Raw genomic sequence first — 22,500 nt, forward strand, 5'->3', positions numbered from 1 at the left:
TATATATATATATATATATATATATATCATATATATGTGACGGTACTTACTTTCGTATACAGCTCTAAGGTAATGTGCGCCGATTTGGAGGCTGTACTTTGGGGAATTAGGTAAAAGGGTTATATTAGGATGAGAAATTAATTGATATGTTTTATTGCATTTACGTTTATTCTTCGTTAGGGGTTCTATAAAAGTTTCCACCTTCTGGGCTCTTGGACTGATAAAACTTAATTGGCACTTGTTGCAGTTACGAGACTTTAGGCACGAGGGAATTTTACTGAGTATTGATTGTCACTTTCACTGTCTTTGATTGATTCGCACACCACACTTTTGCACCTGTTCTTCTTCTGGGGATTCTTCTGTCTTTCTCTCTCTTCTCTGCCTGTTGCTGCACCACTGGTTCTCCCCTCGTTCCCCTCTTCGTCGTTATCTTCTCTTGACTTCTCTGTTCCCCTTTTTTCTCTGCTCGCCTTCTTCTCTCTGTCTGCCTTTTTGTTGGGTTGAAATCTCCTTAGCCCCGCCTTTGGATTTTGGATTCTGACTGGGTGTGGCATTTTCTGAAAGACTTTTTGTGTCTTAGTGGCTACAGACATTATACAAGACCGCCTTCCTGTCATGTCTTCTACAATGATTCGTAGGCTTTGAATTTGTATACGCCTCCTTCTTGATGTCCTGGCTTCTTAGGGGTGTATCCATTTGGTAGCCTCATAGGTAATTCGTTGATACTCCTTTTGGGCTGTCTTATGACCAACACTCATGGCTTTTGATTCGTCGATACTAGAGGCCTATCTTTGGAAAGGTGGAGCTTAGATTTTCACACGATCCACCTTTGAAACAATGAAGCCTTGAATTTCCCTTGGTTATATTAAACAGAAGGCTCTTGAAAAGGTCCACCTTACATTAATTCTCCGACGCTTGAAGTGTCACAAATGTCGGGCGTGCCAGAGAATCACTTAATCATCGGAGATGAGGCGTAATGGGTTGGATTCCAATTTCTCGAAGATGCCTGGGAGATGCAGACCAGATGCCTGTGGGCTAACGCCTAATCGCTTTGGGTCGAGTCCGAGAAAACGATACCTTCGTAAAATTGATTATTTTCATTCTCTTATCCCTCTTTCTTTTCTTATTATCCGTTTCGTGCCTTTTTCTTAAGTATTATTAAGTTATTGCCTTTGGAATAACAACACTGTGCCACACTATTACAGTCTCGGCCCGCTATCTAGCTGTCTCCGACAGCGTTAACTAAGCTGAAGCAAATATTATACCTACAAGAGGACTCCTAACTTATGCTTCTTTGGAAATCATATTGAAACTTTAACTTAAAAAACATCAAAAGTGAATGTAAACATGAGCAAATCCTTGATTAAGTAACATTAAGGGCAACAATCAAAATTGAATGTAAACATGAATAAATTCTTGAGTAAGTAACATTCAGAGAAACATAAAAACTGAATATGAATATGAACAAGTACTTTTTAGCTCTTCTCAGTTTTATGTCCTGAGCATAATTTTCATTTCCCTTACGGATCGCGGCTACCGTTTCCCTTTCTACAACTCGGATAGGTATGGAGTATACTTCTGCTAGGCCTATCTCTGTACCTGGTGTTAACTTAACCTTTCCTCCTCTGTTATTCGTAATCTGTAACGCTATTTTGCCTGTCTGACTTCATGTAAACTAGAAGAATAATGTATTCCGTTTACTTGCGACTTTTCAGTAAGCGTGAGAATTTCCTTTCCTTCAAAAATTGGATTTACTGTACATTCTACCCACGTACTTTCTCCTGGTTTAAGTCTTAATTCCCTTTCTAACTTTAAATAAGTGCATTGATTTGATTCTAAGAGGTTAATGATCTGTTGTGAACTCGTGATGCATTCTGGATATCTTCCCTCCGTCTTATCCTTCTTTAAAATACCTTTCAGTGTGGGATTCTGTTCAGTCTGGGTTCTTTTAATTGACTTGCAATTGGTATTCTAGAAATCTCACGACCGTTTTTAATCACTAGTTGTTCTCTAGGGGCATCAATGCTTATCCCTTGTCTAGCCATAGTTGGATAACCTATCAGCAAATGAGCAAAAACTAATTGTATATCTCTGGCTACCAGAACCTTTTCTCTTAGAGCAATACTTCCTAGCCTAAATGGAAAATCTAACTGTCCAATTACGTGGATATCATTACCCTGGACGTCTGTGATTCTACAATCTACCGCTGGGTTCAAACTTAAGTGAGAAAAATACAACCGATACACCTTTTCTGACATTATATTCTTAGGACTACCTGTATCAAAGAATGTAATAATAGGTTTCTCTAGACCGACATGTGCGGGAAATAATGGTCTATAATTATATTCATTCCCTACATCAACTTTGCTAACCTGTGTAGCTGGGCTTAGCCTTGACATTCCGGACGTTCTCTCTGTTATAGAGGAAGATTCATTGTACCAGTAAGCAGAAAATTTCCCAATGCGTCGTCCGACATTGACTGGACTGGTTGATAACCTATGCTTGCTGTTTGATTAGCATATCTATTTGGGACTGAATCTCTATTTCCTCTAGCTGGGGGAGATTGACTTTGGTTTCTACCTCTGCCTCTCGACTGAGATCTACCTCTAGGAGCTGAAACAAATTTATTTCTGCATTCTCGAGCACTATGTCCTGTTCTCTTATGGAAAGGACAGAAGGCCATCCCTCGGCAGTCACTGGCATAATGTCCTCTCTTCTAGCAGTTATAACACGTGACTGTCGAAAATCCTCCTTGAGAAGATTTACCTGGCATCTTATTCTGATTTCTAGATGGTGTCCTAGATCTATTTGGACTCCTTTCCTTTTGTCCTATAGCGACTAAAGGTCTGTATATAGGATTCCCTTCAGGTCTTCTACCTAGGATTTTTGTTTCCTCCTCTTCAATCTCTGCTACATCATCGGATGTCTCCCACTTATGGGTCATCCTTGCAATGACTTCTGTTGGCAGGCTTCCAATCATTATTGCTAGTCTAAATATTTTTTTGACATGACTCATTAGCATTTTTTGCTTGCCTCCTTCTACCTCTATCCAACCTGTGGATTCCATGAAGTTACCCCATTCATTCATATTGTTATACAACTGAGAGCTAAACTCTTGATAACGTCTTTCGTCTAACTTAAATTGACGCACTATCCTTGCCAAGCTAGTAACTGGATCCCTTTCACCAACTGTGGAATAAACCTTCCTAAAATACCGTTTCAATTCTTCCCAATTCTTAAGATCTCGGTAAGTCTCGGAGTGGACGTATCGCTCTAAGTCTCCTCCGGCTTCCAAATCAAGATAACTCTTGGCTTCAATAAGCTTTTCTCAATCTGTCCCCGTTATGCTGTCTAGGCGTGTCTCCACCTGCTCTATCCAGTTCTCTAAGTTACAAGCTAACTGACCATCCTTTCTTCCGCAAAATTTAGCTATGTGATTAATTACATGTCCCTTATGTGTTCCCATTACTGCTGCGTTCGAATTCGCGGACTGTGTACCTTCCGGCATGGTTAATTTCCTTGTTTGACTTCTCGTGAGCACAGGCGTTCTTACGTTCTGATAAGGAGTCGGTCTCCCTTTGACCATCGACTCGTTAGTGGAAATTTTCTCAAGTACTGAGTATCATTAAAAGTATCAAAGTTATGACAGTAATATCCCGAAAGAAATAATAATGACAATAAACTGTTTTTACTCAAGTATTCGATCACCAAAAAAAAAATAAAAGAATTTTTCCCCAGAAATATTCTCAAAGTCTTACGTTATCGGTAAGCGATTCTTAAACAACAACAAAACCCTCTTAACAGTACTGGTAAAACGATACTGAACTGACCATAAAGTGTACGCTAACGAGAGACCTCCCATGAATTACCCTAAACAAACAAAATAAAAACAAGTAAACATTCATTCGACGTAACGAATAAGAGTAAAAGGCAAATATCAAAACAAAAAACAAAGTACAAGAAATCACAAAAAACAACCAAAATCACAAAAAATAACATAAAATGACACAATCAAATTCAAATTAAAATTTAGTTATCGATTAGTAAATACAAATGTTCGGGAAAAGGTCTAAGTAGCTGATTAGTTATAATTAGTAAAATGAAGAAATAACGTAAGTTTCGTTGCCAAAAAAAGTTCAGAGTGAAAATCTTTTAATCTTGAAATACCAGAAATTGTCTAACTGAAATGTTAATCGCGTAATTTACTTTTAATAAAATTTAATGTTATGTAAGTGTGGGGGATATTATTTTGGACTTATCTTCTTTCGTCATCTTCGACACCTGGGTTTGCGTCTGACAGCTTGCGTTCGCCTACCAGCGCGTTGAATGATGTGTTAGTTCCCCCTCTCTCTCTCTCTCTCTCTTCTTCTCTTCGGGAAAGGGGACCTCTCTCTCTCTCTTTCGATTGCATTGACTGATGCATTTTCGGAATTGTTTTCTTTCCTCTTGATAACTTCTTTACGCTTTCGATATCTTGTTCTTCTAGTGGAAGTTCTTTCACTGTTCTTCGGAGTGGAGTTTTTCTTCGCAAAGTGTGGGTGGCTCTTTTTTGTGAGGGATGCTTTTATTGTTACAACTCGGTAACTGTCTTTGTATTTGGGGAAGCACTGGTACTGTCTTTGGGGAGAACTTTCTTTTTCGAGTGGCGTGAATGGATTGAAATCTCTTATGCCGACACTAAACTTTTGATTCCGTTTCGCGGCCGCTATTTTTAACTGTCATTCGCGTCGCTGATCACCATTTCTCTTGCTGTGTCTTTGTCTTCCTATCCTTACCGCTCGACACCAATTAATCTTGTCACTATATCAATCTTTATCTCATCGTATCCCACCGCTGCCACCAATTAAACTGTGACGGTATTTACTTTCGTATACAGCTCTAAGGTAACGTGCGCCGACTTGGAGGCTGTACTTTGGGGAATTAGGTAAAAGGGTTATATTAGGATGAGAAATTAATTGATATGTTTTTTTGCATTTACGTTTATTCTTCGTTAGGGGTTCTATAAAAGTTTCCACCTTCTGGGCTCTTGGACTGATAAAACTTAATTGGCACTTGTTGCAGTTACGAGACTATAGGCACGAGGGAATTTTACTGAGTATTGATTGTCACTTTCACTGTCTTTGATTGATTCGCACACCACACTTTTGCACCTGTTCTTCTTCTGGGGATTCTTCTGTCTTTCTCTCTCTTCTCTGCCTGTTGCTGCGCCACTGGTTCTCCCCTCGTTCCCCTCTTCGTCGTTATCTTCTCTTGACTTCTCTGTTCCCCTTTTTTCTCTGCTCTCCTTCTTCTCTCTGTCTGCCTTTTTGTTGGGTTGAAATCTCCTTAGCCCCGCCTTTGGATTTTGGATTCTGACTGGGTGTGGCATTTTCTGAAAGACTTTTTGTGTCTTAGTGGCTACAGACATTATACAAGACCGCCTTCCTGTCATGTCTTCTACAATAATTCGTAGGCTTTGAATTTGTATACGCCTCCTTCTTGATGTCCTGGCTTCTTAGGGGTGTATCCATTTGGTAGCCTCATAGGTCATTCGTTGATACTCCTTTTGGGCTGTCTTATGACCAACACTCATGGCTTTTGATTTGTCGATACTAGAGGCCTATCTTTGGAAAGGTGGAGCTTAGATTTTCACACGATCCACCTTTGAAACAAGGAAGCCTTGAATTTCCCTTGGTTATATTAAACAGAAGGCTCTTGAAAAGGTCCACCTTACATTAATTCTCCGACGCTTGAAGTGTCACAAATGTCGGGCGTGCCAGAGAATCACTTAATCATCGGAGATGAGGCGTAATGGGTTGGATTCCAATTTCTCGAAGATGCCTGGGAGATGCAGACCAGATGCCTGTGGGCTAACGCCTAATCGCTTTGGGTCGAGTCCGAGAAAACGATACCTTCGTAAAATTGATTATTTTCATTCTCTTATCCCTCTTTCTTTTCTTATTATCCGTTTCGTGCCTTTTTCTTAAGTATTATTAAGTTATTGCCCTTGGAATAACAACACTGTGCCACACTATTACATATATATATATATTATATATATATATATATATATATATATATATATATATCGTATATATATATAGTATGGGTGACTTTGTGAATTTGCTTATTATTGTTATTGACTATATATATATATATATATATATATATATATATATATATATATATATATATATATATATATATGCATGAGTGTGTGTAAGCGAGAATGAAAATAAGTTTGCCCATATGTATGGGTTTGTGATTATTAATATTAAATCTATTATTAACCAAAGCATGAAAACATGAAGAAACATGGCTGAAAAGTTCTACTTATTGTAAAAGACCCCACAAAATATGGCGTATGTTTTCCATCTGTTGTAAATGACTTCACTAATCAGGTGTAAAGTTTCCGCCCGTTCTGTAGGACTTAATGAATGGCACTTGCACTTCCCACTTGTGTCCTGAACGGTATACTCGTCGTAAATGACTTTATGAACGAGGCTTATAGTATACTCCATTTTTATGAAAGACCTTATGAAAGCAGATTACGTTTTCCTGTGTGCCATGAAAGCTTCATGAACATGGCTTCAAATTTTCCATTTTCATGAAAGACCTTATGAACGCAGCTTACGTTTTCGTGCGTGCATTTAAACTCTTTAGAACGTGGGCTCAAATTTTCCCTTTTCATGAAAGACCCCATGAACGCAGCTGACGTTTTCCTGCGTGCCATTAAACTCTTAAGAACGTGGGCTCAAATTTTCATTTTTCATGAAGGACCCCATGAACTTAGCTGAACGTTTTCCTGCGTGCCATTAAACTCTTAAGAACGTGGGCTCAAATTTTCCATTTTCATAAGAGACTTCATGAACGCAGCTTACGTTTTCCCGCGACGTGGTAGACTTCGTGAACGTGGCCTCACACATTTTCCACACGAGTTCCCGTGATCGTCAGAGATGTCGTGCCTCGGCAGCCTGACATTTATGAAGTAGACTGGCGTGGCTGCGCCCAGAGACGCTCTTATCAGATTACATACAGGAAGTGGGTCACTTTTATTGATTTTATTTTTATCTTTGACTTTTGGGAGGCTGTGCAATATATCACAGTCGTAAGGACGCGAGGCAGCGGCTCCAATTATATAAATTCGCTTTGGACAATTATTGTTGGAAGAGGAATTGAACAGCTGATAGTTTTGATGTTTTCGGGAATTAAATGAATGTGATATTTCCTTTTTGGTATATACAAGAATAAAATAATGCCTTGGAAAGACGATGTATTGCTTATTTAGACATGCATTCATAAACCTAAACACACACACACACACACACACACACATATATATATATATATATATATATATATATATATATATATATATATATATATATATATATATATATATATATATATATATATATATTATATATATATATATATATATATATATATATATATATATATATATAATATATATATATATATATATATATATATATATATATATATATATATATATATATATATATATATATATATATATATATATATATATTATATACATACATACATACATACATATATATATATATATATATATATATATATATATTATATAGTATATATATGTACATACATATTAGGCAATGAATACCCCTTGAATATTGAATTCACTTACCCTTGTGAATACCTTACATACAATGGAAGTTATAATCTACCCTGACCAGGATTCGAAGCTATTTGGGTTGCAACATGGGCGACAGTGACTTATTCAGTCATCAGCAGAGGCATAGTCACTCACAATTCCCGTAGGGGTATTCACAGGGTAAAATGAATTTGAAATTAATGGATTATCTGAGAATGAATATTTTTAAGTATGAATAATACCACTTGTAAAATTAGTGGCAAACTTCCATACACAACCTTCCTTTGCTCCGCCCATTTTGTTTAACCGTTAAGAACAGAATAGAACATAGAATTTAGGCCAAAGGTCAAGCGCTGGGGCCTATGAGGCCATCTAGCGCTGAAAGGGAGATTGACAATAAGAAGTTTGAAAAGTGTAACAGAAGGAAAACCTCGCAGTTGCACTATGAAACAATTGTTAGAGGATGGGAAGTCAGGTGGAAGAAAGAGAATATGGACGGAGGTACAGAAAAAGGAATGAAAGGGCAGCTAGGGGCCGAAGGGACGCTGCAAAGACCCTTTAGTAATGCCTACAGTACACCACGTGAGGTGCACTGGCCGCCCTACCCGATTTAACCGTTAACGGTACCTGTGCTATTATTCTTGCATCTTGGTAGTACAAGAAACCCTCTCACCAACATTTATTACTGTTTTTTTTTTTTTTGAGGGGGGGGGGGGTTTATTGATTAATTTATTGCTTCTTGTTTTTTTATGGAATACAATATAACAACTTTTCAAGCACAGTTCTTATTTATTATCTATGATGGCTATTCTATAGAAGCCTTCTATGAAGTTCATAATCGTTTTGTTTGATATAACTGTGAATACATGAATTTCATCATTAATAATAGTAATAACACCTTTTTATAGTACTTTTTTTTTTATTAATTCAGGAACTTCAGCACTGTTTGCATTAAGAATCGGGTTATGTCAATCAAGTGACATTTTCTTTGCTTCCTTATTTGTTTTCTGTTCTTTACTTCATCGACAATGATCGGCATGACTGATCAAGCACTAGCACTTCCCTCATCCACCCTCCCCCCACCTCCCTAGAAATGTGGTCATTAAACGACCCTAAACGTGCAAACTTTCGTAAAGGACTGCGAAATCTCTCTCTCTTTCTTAGTGCTGGGTTTGAAAAAATCTTTTGCACTAGATTTGAAGAAACCTTAGTACTATAGGTTAGAAGTAACCTTTGTCCTAGGTTTGAAAAAACCTTGGTACTACTAGGTTTGAAGAAATCCTTAGTACTAGGTTGAAGAAACCTTAGTACTAGGTTGAAAAATCATTAACACTAGATTTAGTACTAGGTTTGAAGAAATTCTAAGTACTAGATTGGAAGAAACCTTAGTACTAGGTTTGAAGAAATCCTAAGTACTAGGTTTGAAGAGATCTTAGTACCAGGTTTGAAGAAATTCTAAGTACTAGATTGGAAGAAACCTTAGTACTAGGTTTGAAGAAATTCTAAGTACTAGATTGGAAGAAACCTTATTACTAGGTTTGAAGAAATCCTAAGTACTATCCTTAGTACTCTGCTCCTTTAGTAAACAAATCGCAAATTGCCTCAAATTTCGAGGTGCAATGCGAGATAGGGTATTTATGGGGCATGCTCGTCAAGTGGCACCGGCAGCATGTTGCATGACATCGTGAAAGATGCGATCTCGAACCTGTAGAAGAGCTTTGCAACAGGTGCCGCACGTTGCACTTTAATGAATGGGATGAGGCGGGTTGCTTCCTTCCCCTCCTCTCATCCCCCTACGTGGTTAGGTTGGGGGAAAAGGGGTTCGTGGGGTAAGGGGAAGAAGGGGTTTTGGGGCGGATAGCATGTCTTTATCAGTGTCAACCCATTAATAGAGAAGGGTGGGGACTGGGGGAGACATAGAAGGGAGATGACGTTTGTAGTGAAAGGTAGAGAGGAGATGGGGGAGGGAATAGAGGATGGAAAGGAGAGGAGGAGTTCTGGGATGTAAAATTAGTGTCACTCGTTTATAAGGATAGGATAGGAACACAGGGTAGGTTGGGGGCGGAAGGCTGGAGGAGGAGGAAGAGGCCGAGCATGTAAAATCGTAGCCACCGGTAAAATCCCGCTATAAATATTCCTCCATGTTTATCTTAGCCTCGTGAGATAACCTCTGGGCTCTTCTCCGCTTTCCTGTTGTTCGTTGGTTTTTTTTTAATCTTAGATACAGGAAAGAGAGAGAAAGAGAGAGAGAGCTTTAAAATTAAACAACTGAACTAGTTTTTAAGATATGCTCGAATGAATTGGTTCAGGATTGCACCTTTACAGTACTCTGAAAGATAGTGGCTAATTGCGTTCCCTTTCAAGAGTTGCACCAGTTACGTAGATTCAAAGCTCTGAAATCATTTTGAAGACTGAATCTAACGGTAATTTAAAGAATAACTTGAACTCCTTGACTCAATTTTAAGGAATGTGCCATTGAATTGTTAGAATTCTTGCCATTGAACTCCATTTGAAGAAGTGTCGCCTGAGTATAAGTAAAAAAAATTGACCATTTGCGCTACTTTGACGACATGCCCCATTGGGTTCTTTTCAGCACTTGAACAAAACTTTAGATTGCTTTTAAATTGTTTCACCATTAGACTCGTTTTACAGATTACCAAATTAGACTCGGAGGACAAGCGCCATTGTACGTTTTAAGTGTTTGCTACATAGGCATTTTTCAGAACATGATCCAGTGGACCCATTTAATGGTTGCTGATAGATATTCACCTCTGGTATCAGCTAAGGTTATGAAATAGATGAGTAATTACCAAACTGATTGGTGTGATCATTAGTCTGACGGCTGTAAGGAAACGCATACCTAAGTTGTATACAGCTGCTCTTCTTCCCTTTTCGTATATAAAACTTTTTTAAAGCTTAATTATGTTTTTGTCTCTTGTCTCCATTGGTACCAAAGGCAACCAAATGCGCGTGCGTGAAGTACACACGTGCTCTCCGGAGATTGGTATGCGCATGTATTAATCTGTATGTGTAAATGTATTCCCTAACTCCGTGAATGTCTCATCTTTTCATCTCCATTTCAGTCTTTTCTTGTCACCGTATTTGTCCGATAGGAATTTCCGCCACTGTCCGTCCGCCCTTGATGTTTAACACACCCTCCTGCGTGTGTCTGAAGCGGACTGCCCTCTTTTTGGGCAACGTCATGAGGGAATACCCCTTAAACAGAAAGCGATTTTCCCAATTGCGTAGTGGGCGGGGAGGTATTTACAAGGGCTTACGGCCGAGAACACTTCTTTTCATCTACGTCTTTGGGATTTCCGTGTCATATGGAAGTCCTCTCACCGCGTAGGGCGTTGTCGCCGTGTGTGGGCGTAATACCAGATGTTTAGTAGTGCCATAGCAGTCATTGCTATTATTAGCCAGGCGGTGCTAGTGGTTGTTGCAAGATGGGCAATAGTAACAGTAGTAGTGGTCACTGGTCGCTATTGTAGAACCAAATTCGAGTGGCAGGGCGGAGCTAAAACAAATTAATCCAACACTGACTTCGCATAAACGTTAAATACAGTTCAAAGGAAGACCCACTTTCTAAAATCTTGAAGCAGTGTCGGTTTCTGAACGAGGGGTTTTTTGGTTCATGGAAAATAGGCTGGTATCCATCTTTAACTTCCCAATGTGACCACAATAAAGTTCTTTCACTCACTCCTGTTGCAGCAGTCAAACGATCCACCCTTCTTGAAATAGTTGCTATCATTCCCAGAAGATTGGAAGTGGAAGTAATGGTCGCTGTTAGCAACGTAACGGTATTAGCGATCGCTTTTAGCAGAACGGTAGCAGCAGTAGTGGTTGTTTTTGCCAGATGTGTGGTCGTTCATTTTCAAACATTTTAGGTTGTTTATAGTTAAAATTTCATAAATATAAGGCAAAACTGAAGTGTTTTAGATATAGGCCTAGTTGCGTTTTGTGTTCCAGCGCACACAAGTATAGATCCTAATGCGTCTATCGGTTACATGGACAAACTTGTAAAATACTACTAAGAATAATAAGTAGTAGATCACTTCTGAGATGTGTAGTAATGCATTCCTTTCAATAAATAAAGTTGAAATAAAAAAAAAATGACTTCTGGTAAGACCATAAAAATGCCTAGAGAGAGCGTAAAGAGCATATCATTAATCCCCCAGGAGCATATTCCGCAGCGTTTAAGCGTTTAGGCACTCTATTAGCCCTAAGCATCTATGGGCGTAATCACACCCCTACCCCCTTCCTTCAAAGCCCCGTATAAATAACCAGCGAGGGGAGAGAAAAAATCCCCCTCTCTTTAGGGCTAAGTTGTAATGTAAAACTCCTCTTCTTTTCCATATTCCGCAACTCAGAGGGATTTGGGGTTCCCCTCTTCGGTGGTTCCTAATTTTTTTGCTCTCATTTTTAACTTTTTTTATTTTCATTTATTTATTTATTTTTTTACAGTAGGGCATTTTTGACAAGCTGATTAATGGCCGGGTTAAAGCAAACTGGATGAAAGATCTTAGGCAGGTAGATGTCTGTGTATATAAGGTTCAGTTATTAATATATACTATTATGTATATATATTTGTACGTATGTATATTTATAATATATCTACAGATATGTATATATAAACATTATATTATATAAATAAATAAATAAATAAATATTTATATATGAATGTTTTTTTACTGTGATACAAGGCCCATAAAACACTATTTGAACGTTGCAACCTTATATTTAGAGCACTTCCTTCTGTGCTCCTGATCAGGAGCACAGAAGGAAGTGCTCGAAATATATGGTTGCAACGTTAAAATAGTGTTTTATGGGCCTTTCATAGTCTGCGTGCCAGGGTTAAGAAAATCTGAGATATCAAAATCTTGGCTACTAAAATAAGCTACTCCTTGTGCGAACCCACTGAACTGACTTAGACGCGTGACTATGAACAGAAAATGTAAGAGAACCTTTTATATCAAACACTAGATTACTTTCAAGGGTAGAATGTTCACGTATTTTGTCCACTAATGAGTTATATTTTCCATAAGGTTAATCAAAAGACACGATGACAGGAGCGCTATTTGGCTTCGTGGCACTTGTAAAGGTGCGTCCACACGGTCGAACAATGTCCGACGGACAAACATTGTTACCATATCATAGGCGAAGCAGGATGACGTCATAAGCGTTGAAGCGATGGAAGTAGATCTGGCAGCAAACAGTGGTACCAGATGAGGTTGTATACTAGTGCTTGTACTCTGCTCACAAGGCAAAGACCGGAAGACAATTGTTAATTGTGGAAAATGGGGTACAAGATGCAGGCTACCGTGGGCCAAGAGATTTAGGACGACCGTCGGTCATGCAGGTGTGTGTGTGGGCCTATAGTAGATTCACATCAACCGTGCATTTGATGTCTAGGCCAGTCCCTTACGACGCTCCTGATTGGCTGTTGATAAGCCAGTCACAAGGCTGGAAACTCTCGGCCTCTCTCTCGAGAGTTCACATAGGCAGGATGTATGTTACACCTTTCCTGAGGGATACTTTTGAAAGACGCATCCCTCAGGAGAAGTGGAGCATAGATCCTACCCATGTGGACACGAGAGAGACTGAGAGTTTCCAGCCGTGTGATTGGCGTATCAACAGCCAATCAGGAGCGTCGTAAGAGACCGGCTTTAAGACATCAAATGCACGGTTAATGTGAATCTACTATAGTCGCAAAGGCGGGAGCGTTCGATAACAAAAACAATTGCTAGGGAAAGAGGTCAGGTATAGAAGGCGAGAAGGGACAGGTCATCGAGACGTGTGAACTTTCACACGCTAATGGCTTCTGGTAAAATGAGTGCAAGTGACCCTTCCAGGGATCTGGCCTATGGCCGGCAATAACGTCTGACAAGGGGATGACAAGCTACCATACAGGTGTAGTGTCATTAACATCAATATTGCAAGGAAGAAGGGCCTTGGGTCAAAGTACAATCTCTCACGAAGGTCTAGACGGTCAAGGTCTCGTTTGCTGGATTTGACATTTCCTTTTCCCGTACTTTATTCCGTTAAAATATTCTTTCAGTTTTAGCAATTTGTCAATGAAAATAAGAGGGTTCCGGACGCTCGTAGAAATAATATTATATATATATAAATGCAAGCATTTGGAAAACTGAAATGCGTTTCTAGCTCCCAAACAGGCATGAACTCGTGTCTAAGTGACGCAGTTTGTGTATAAAGAACTCGTTTCGTCACATATCATTGTGTGTGTGAGTAAAATCACCATCATATCTCTCTCTACTCAGAGAACTTTGTCTTGCTGTAACAGTCTGGAACCCGCCTTCTAGTGACGAAATGAGATCTTTACACACTAACTGCGTCACTTAGACACGAGTTCATACCTGCTTGGGAGCTACAGACGCATTTCCGTGTTGAATGTACGTTCAGAAACCTTAACATTATTTCTCGATCTCCCAGGAAAATGAATTCCACTTATTAATATGAACAGAGCACCTCAAGAGGAACGGCATTTCTTTATGGAATTTTCCAGTTTGTGACTTATCGTTCCGTTAATGAAGGGCTGTTGTTTGCCCATTTGAATACTCGCCTGCGAAATCATTCAAGCTCAAGTGTAACATATTGTAAATGGAAGTGACATGAAATGCAGAAAAATATGTACACTAATTGTGTACGTACACTGTACAAGAGGATGTGTGTGTAGACGAACAAAGGTAGGAGGTGTGTGTAGACGAACAAAGGTAGGAGGTGTGTGTAGACGAACAAAGGTAGGAGGTGTGTGTGTGTAGACGAACAAAGGGCGTCTTTTTTTTTCAAATTCAATCAGCGACTATCGATTCGTTTTGAATATTGCATAAGATTTCGTCACGAATGTGTAGCGTTGCGGACGAGATTCAGCATGACTGGCCATGAGAAACTGACGTAGAATATTAGGAATGGAAACGGAAATAGATGCAGATAGATCTCATACGCATCAAGTATGAAGCTGGGTTTGGAAAAGCACCCAGGATTTCCTCGTGACGTTTTCATATCTTATCCCTGCTTCCTTCCGCCAGGGGACGCAGTCGAGAAGATATACAGCAACAACGTATTTTGTATCTAGTCGTGTCTTTGACCATTCACCTGGATAAACGTATCTGCTCGGCGATTTCATGGTTTTAAAACCTTCGTGAAACTTTATATTTTTATTATTATTATTCATTTTTGTGTGTGATTTCTTGGACTAAAATTATTAACGAAACGGTCCTTTTAACTGTTTACTGTTGTTGGTGATTTTTTCACTTAAAGTGTTCGCCGAACAAGTGTTCTCAACTCAAGATAATAAATGGTGGTGGCTCCTTCATCAGAAATTAATCTTGGAACTGGACTTCTTTTTCACCGCAAAAATATAACTTCAAATAATTTCTCGAAGTAAAGAGAAAAAAGTAAAAATGGCGCTGAATTTTGTGTACAGTGTAAGTGTATAATGCTGTATGAGCCGCAGCCCATGAAACTTTCAGCCACGGCCCAGTGATGGCCTGTCCGATAGCGTTGCCAGACGCACGATCATGGCTTAATTTAACCTTCAATAAAATAATAACTACTGAGGGCAGAGGGCTGCAATTCGTTATGTTTGATAATTGGAGGGTGGATGATCAACATACCCATTTACATCCCTCTACCCTCAGTAGTTTTTAATGACCTGAGGGCGGACAGAAAAAGTGCGAACGGACAGAAAAAGCCATTTCAATCATTTTCTCTTCCAGAAAACTAAAAAGATGTCAACTTGATTGCTGAATCATGTATATTATTCATTTCATACAATGAGGACATCAGTGAACATCGGGTCTTTTATTCCAGAAGCGTAACAACAGTTGCGAAAATTCACTCACTTTTGGTTTCCCTGGCCACATTGTGACCCATTGTATACCGCCCACAACTAACTCCAGAGGTCATTTGCAAGTCTCAGTAGCTTCGTTATGTTTTCCTTCATCTCGAGTAGGACTTGGTAGGATACTCTTTGTGAACGTCTGTGAAACTTGAAACTGGTCAAAAGAGCTCTTCACGTCAAGCTCTTGTAGAATTTTCCCTTCATAATCAACTGAAGAAACTGTCGAAGTGACTCCTCGTATCAGAAGGAAGTCCGTTTGCCTCTGAAGGAAAAGGTCAGCAGGTCAAATTGCCATGGCAGGAAAGGAACAGGTCAAATCACCGAAGCTGGGCAGCAGAAACACACTTCCCAGGCACGTCACCGGGCCAAGTCCACCACCGGTTCCCCCTCGCGACGCGAAGCCAAAACTGAGCAAGAAAGAACCCCCTCCGAAGGCGTGCTGGCGCCCTACGAGTCCTCCGAGAGCCTTTGCCCCACTTCCTCCTCCGTGCCTGACGAATCGAGCTTCTCCTCGGTATCACATCGTTCAGGATGTCTTGGGGGCAACTCGCAACGAACTCTCGCATTCGAGGAAATGCACGAAGGAGCCTCCACTGCCGGCGCGACCGCCACCAACGAGGTTAGCCCCGAGGAGGAACATTTCCGAGCCGTTCCCCTGCAACTGGAGTGTGGCCTCCAGGAGGGACGGGTTCGAGCAGCCGCCACATGGCCCTCGGGAGCGCATGGCCCCTATGTCGATGTCACAGCCCGAAGCAGTGATTAAGAGGGACCTCGAGAGGATCAGGATACCTGCACAATTGCGGAAGGCTTACGAGAACCACTGGCCTTTTCTCGTCGATCGACCTGAGCGAGAGAAAACTGAAGATATCGCTCAAGCTCTTAGCAACGATGCACTCGGTATGTAGTAGACATCATTCTCTTTCCCTCACGCAAAGTGTGGTCAATTCTGGATGGGTGGCTATCAATTAGACATACAAGCCATCAACATTTAAGCTCCTTAGACACTAATACAGTGCTAAGCAGAATGGTAACACATACTGTAAGGTCATGGAAAAGGACTCATTAAATGTTTATATTTATATTATAATATATAATATAAGATGTTCCATAACAAAAACTTTCTCCACACACTCTTTTCTCCGTCCTAACCTATATTAATCTTCTCATGTCAGTTTCTCTTATCTAGTTTATTTTCTCATTCAAAATCCTACCACATAAAGTCCTTAGTAAGCCAAGTAAGGTTACATTTGCCTCCGCGATCTTTAATTTTATAGAATGGAACAGTTAATCTTCTCACTCATCCATTTGGCACCTTTCCCACATCCAGACATACGTTGTAAACCCTGGTCGGCCACTCAATCACACACTCACCAACATGCCTTAACGTCCTACTTGTAACTCTGATCAACTTTGGCATTTTTTCCATTCTTCAACCTCTTCATAATTGTTTTGACGTCTTGAAGTCATGTTCAAAGATTCTTACTCAGCCTGAACCTTCCCCACTTTGCGTTATTCAGCTCTGTCTAGTCTCTTATATCCTCCCCATTGAAACAAATCTCCAGAATACTACTCCATTGATCGAGGAATGCATTCGCTGTTGACATGACCTCTCTGGTAGTCCTATTTTATTCTGAGATCCGTTTTCTCATTAACCTTTCCCTATGAATTTACTTCTCAGTAAAAAGAATATTATTCTTAGATTCAATATTCACGTTATCCCCCCTGTTTTTATACACTTGCCTTCCTTTTTTCTCTTACTTTTTTGTTGACTCCCCTATCCATCATTTCTGTCATGTGTTTTGTATCTATAATCTCCTGTCCTTCGCTGATCTTAAACATACAATATATCGTGAATTATCAGGCTATTTCTATAAAAATTCTACCATTATTGCCTGAAAAAGGGAGGGATATTAGAAACTTTCTGTTATAATAATAATAATAATAATAATAATAATAATAATAATAATAATAATAATAATAATAATAATAATAATAACAGGAAATTCTGCGGGAAAATGTTACGTTACCGTTGACGGTTTTCGTGTGAATTAATGTTAAAAATTAGGATAATAATAGTGATGGAAGGATAATCTTAAAAAAAAATGAAAACAATTAAAAATAAAACTAGAAATAACCCACGGATACTAAAATAAGTAAGGCTTAGCCGAGTGAAAATGACAAACTATGCAAGAACAGTGCGCGGAAAATACAAATTTAATAGTGAGAGAGAGAGAGAGAGAGAGAGAGAGAGAGAGAGAGAGAGGTTATTTTCGTAGATAAGAGAGGAATTTCCCGTTTTGACCCTTCCAGCTTTAGTGAGTGGTGTGAGTGTTATGCTGGAAAACATAATTATTAATGTTTGGTCATTTTTCCGGCTCCAACCCCACCTGCAACCCGTAAACCCACAACAGTTGCATAACAACAGGTACATAAGTTGGATATGTAGCAGGAGCTCAGCTATATATATTGTAAGGTTCAGTGCTTGTTTTTGCCTGGAACAATCACTCTCTCATTGTTCCCTTGTTGAAGGTGCCTTCCTTACCCGGTAGTGGTTGTTTTTCTTTGTAAGAGGTGACTTCTGCCACTTACGTTTTTGTTAACTTTAGTCAGGTTTGGGATAGCAGCGAGTATGGATCTCGACAGCATAGCATCCTGGAGAACTTTGGAACTGAAAGTATTTCGCCACCTGTGGCCCTCTGCAGTTCGAGGATGGTTTTGATGGCTGAACCTTGTCCATCGGAGGGAGGAACGGTGTCGTTTCTGATTGACAGCAGGCTTGCTGTGGCCTTGACTCTGGCGATCATCTGTGTTTTTGGAGATATTCCGGTTGGCCGTCATAGGGCGGGTTTTTCGATGATCGTGTGGCAGAATTCAGTTCAAATAGTTTATTGACATAAACATACATCAAATGGAATGCATAAATAAGCATGCTTATGCATCCCCTTCCAAGTAAGACAAAAATCAGTTTGGCATATAAGCTGCTTATTCCAAAACAACTTGGGAAACTTTTGAACTGTCATGTCAGTTACATTGTTATTCATAAGAAAACAAACCATTTCAGATACACTAGTTATTGTTCTTTCTCTAAAGTTTACAAGTTCAAAACACTCCAACTTATTATGCTCTAAATTGTGAGAGAATGCCTCGCCACACAATCTACAAGGTTTGCCATTGGGAGAGTTCATTGGTGTTTTCAATGGTGTTTGTCCTCTTAAACCTCTCGTGGTCGCTACGTGATTTTTATAGTACAAGGTTATGTTAAATGTAATTCTCCAGATAATGTTGTATTGTTATCAGGTTATTTTGTACTAGTAATTTGGTATTCGTGCTGCTTAATTTGTTATATTATTACTTTATTTTCTTTACTATACTCTGTTCTTTTCCATCTGTCCATCCACCCGTGGTGTTTGCGCATGGGAACACGGCTTCCCGGGTTTTAAATAATGTCCTATTTCGAATATCAACGGTGTAATTCGCATACAGTAAATTATTAAAACACTTTTCAGTTGCAAATGTACGTCAAGATATCCTTTTATTTACCTAAAACTTACACATAGCGTAACTATTTAAAGCCCGGGACGCCGTATTACCATGCGCGACCACCATATAACCAATGCATCTAACCCTTATAATTATTATACTATTGCAGGCGAGAGCGGGGAAGTCCACATTGTTATACTCTACGCTCAAGATGGCTCTGACTGGAAGAACTACCTTTACGAACTGTTCACCCAAATGTTTCCAAAGGAAGAAGGATGCCAAGCAGTCAGGTAAGAAATAAGTTTATTGTATGTATGTATGTTCATACACATACACACACACACACACACACACACACACACATATATATATATATATATATATATATATATATATAATATATATATACACGTCATATCACATTACCGTTATTCATATACATATATCGAACTACAAATGTCCTTTAATATCTAATTCGCTGTACCCCGGAATTAATATATTTTCATATATGTTTAACCGAGGGGGAATTTATTAAGCGATTATAGAATTGCTGACCGACAGGCGCGAACCATCGACCTCTCAATTCTAGGAGTGGCAGTGAAGCCTGAGCCAACCTTGCGGTGGCGAGGTTGGCTCAGGCTTCACTGCCAGTCCTGGAATTGAGAGGTCGATGGCTCGCGCCTGTCGGACAGTAATTTTATTATAGCTTAATAAATTCCCCCTCGGTTAAACATATATGAATATATATCAATTCCGGGTACAGCAAATTAGATATTAAAGGACATTTGTAGTTCGATATATATATATATATATATATATATATATATATATATACATAAGTATATCTTAGTTTTACCAGACCACTGAGCTGATTAACAGCTCTCGTAGGGCTGGCCCGAAGGATTAGATATTTTTACGTGGCTAGGAACCAATTGGTCACCTAGCAACGGGACCTACAGCTTATTGTGGGATCCGAACCGAGAAATGAAATTCTATCACCAGAAATAGATTCCTCTGATCCCGCTCTGGCAGAGCCGAGAATAGAACTACGGACCACCGGATTGGCAGCCGAGCGCGAAAACCACATGTCCAGCGAGGAACTATATAATTACATATAATCACAGTTTTCTCATTTATACTAAAGCGGAACCGGTTTTTGCCATTTTCAACCAGGATTTTGAGATATGGGATATAATTAAATGCTTAGGTCAAATAAATCCACAATTGGTTTGGCGGGATGTGCCTAAATAATGTTCCCCTCGCCACCCCCCCCCCACACACACATATATATATATAAAGGCAAAAACCATGAAGGAAAGTAAAACAAAGAGAACTGCGAGGCCTTTCGACTCAGTGTCCTTTACTTAGCTAAGTAAAGGACATTGAGTCGAAAGGCCTCGCAGTTCTCCTTTATTTCACTTTCCTTCGCGGCTTTTGCCTCTATTTATATAATATTCATCACGTTCCAAATATTCGTTATTCAGTTATACATACATATATTATAATTTCTTATAGATACATAGATAGATAGATAGGTATATGTGTGAATATATATATATATATATATATATATATATATATATATATATATATATATATATATATGTGTGTGTGTGTGTGTGTGTGTGTGTGTGTGTGTGTGTGTGTGTGTGTGTGTGTGTGTGTGCATTCCCTTTTTGTCATCTCAGCTGAGCTAAATATGTACCCCAAAAGAATCAGAGTAAAGGACAGAAAAAGCTCCGAGGATGAGTCACAGATAAAAATGGCCGAAGAATGTGCCTTGCTCCTCTTTCTTTTCTTTTTCTTTGACTAAAAATAAGAAGTCGGGAGGTCGCATGTGAATGAGAGCCGTTCCAAAGGCACATCCCGTCTGCGACTACTACCATGATTTTTCTGCGTAGGGAAGATTAAGCTGTTTATAAACAGGTTGGCGTGTAAGACCCACCGATGCTATTTCGCCGACTGTCAAAACCTCAGTCAGGTGTTGCTCTCTCTTCCTCTCCTTCTGAGATCTATTTAAATGAGTGTTTCCGTTTCCATGCATTAATTATTGATTGTGTCATTATGTGTGTGTCTGCGCTGTGTGGATATACGTATATATAGTTAATATGAATCTACGGTATATATATAATTCAGCGAATCGACTCCTGATATAGAAAACGAAGTTCGATCCCACGAAAGGAAGCGGTTTTGGGTCCGATTCATAATAAGTTCAGGAAGCCCATCCTGACATTTTGAGCTTCATTTTTCTTTAGAGTTGTATCTGAAAGTATACACACACACACACACACACACACACACACACATATATATATATATATATATATATATATATATATATATATATATATAAGCGAAAACCACAGGAAATGATAATCAGAAATCCAAGGGCTTTCGTCTTTACAAAGACATTGTCAAGAATGAATTCGTTCCTTGACAATGTCTTAGTAAAGACGAAAGCGCTTGGATTTCTGACTTATCATTATCCTGTGGCATTCGCTTATTTAATGAAGTCACGTGCATCTACTGTGATTTTTTAAGCATATATATATATATATATATATATATATATATATATATATATATTATATTATGTGTGTGTGTTTATGTACCTGTGTATAAACATGGGGTGTTCATCATGACATCACCATAAAGAGAAAATATCAAATAATACCTAGTAAGGCTTAGAATGTGGTGTGGATGAGGTGCATAAAAAAAGAAGTATTTGAAACTTGCTTTATTTAAAGAGTGCAACTGGATGTTTTTGCACTCTGTGGGGCAAAGGTGAAAGGGCAGTGTGTGTGCAGGAATGAGAAACAGCAGAGTGATTGTTTTAATGTGTAGAGCTAGGAAGGAGTAACAGTTGTAGTCAGGAAAACCGTGAACTGGTGAAAGAGTATATATGCGTTAGTTCACGAACTGCATGGTTAAGATTGTGTAACTGGAGAGAGAGAGAGAGTGGTAAAATTTAGTAGACCTATGTTGGTCTAGTTTTTCACTGGTTAACATTCTCGAGGAGTAGGTTATTGTTAGCATCTTTTTCAAGCCATACTGCTTGCGTATAATTAGTGTTTTGAATATGTTTACACCGAAACCTTGTTACCTGTGAACAGCTTTCACCAAATCTCTTTGGTAAGTCAGTGCACAGAAAAATTGAGCTTATTATAGGACTATTAGTTGAGATTAGAAGGAAGCATTTTCTACTCAGTTATCTGCATTTATCTCGATTTCTGAAGAGGACCAGATAAAAATAATGACCAGCCATCGAAGAGAGAAGCAGTTTTAACTAAAAACAAAATCGGTTCCACCGTGGTTGTCAATTTCTAGCAGGCAGTGTGCCAACAACTATTCAAGCTAGTCCGAGCAACCTGTAATTGTTCTTTTCATCCCCAGAAAGTGAAATAAAGAGAACAGGCGTCAACCAACACGCCAGAATCATTTTAAACTTACGACGATATCAGGTTGCCAAAACCCCGAAATAAACGTCCACGAGAAAAGCGCGGGAAATTCCATCTGTCGGATAGTCATTTGGAGCCGG

At 39.1% G+C, this 22,500-nt stretch overlaps 1 protein-coding gene across 4 annotated transcripts in view; it reads left to right on the forward strand.

Moving 5' to 3' along the window:
• The window catches only part of LOC135205527 (uncharacterized), a 97,996-nt gene that overhangs the window by 27,243 nt on the left and 48,253 nt on the right, over positions 1–22,500 (forward strand). For 2 of the 4 annotated variants that reach the window (XM_064236278.1, XM_064236275.1), the window contains exon 2: positions 19,132–19,252. In XM_064236278.1, the coding sequence (XP_064092348.1) occupies positions 19,132–19,252 (121 nt within the window). Of the gene's footprint in view, positions 1–14,707; positions 16,380–19,131; positions 19,253–22,500 lie in introns of those variants that run through there. The other 2 variants (XM_064236276.1, XM_064236277.1) reach the window with 2 other exon arrangements.

The sequence above is a fragment of the Macrobrachium nipponense genome, chromosome 24, assembly GCF_015104395.2.
Source record: "Macrobrachium nipponense isolate FS-2020 chromosome 24, ASM1510439v2, whole genome shotgun sequence".
Lineage (NCBI taxonomy): Eukaryota > Metazoa > Arthropoda > Malacostraca > Decapoda > Palaemonidae > Macrobrachium > Macrobrachium nipponense.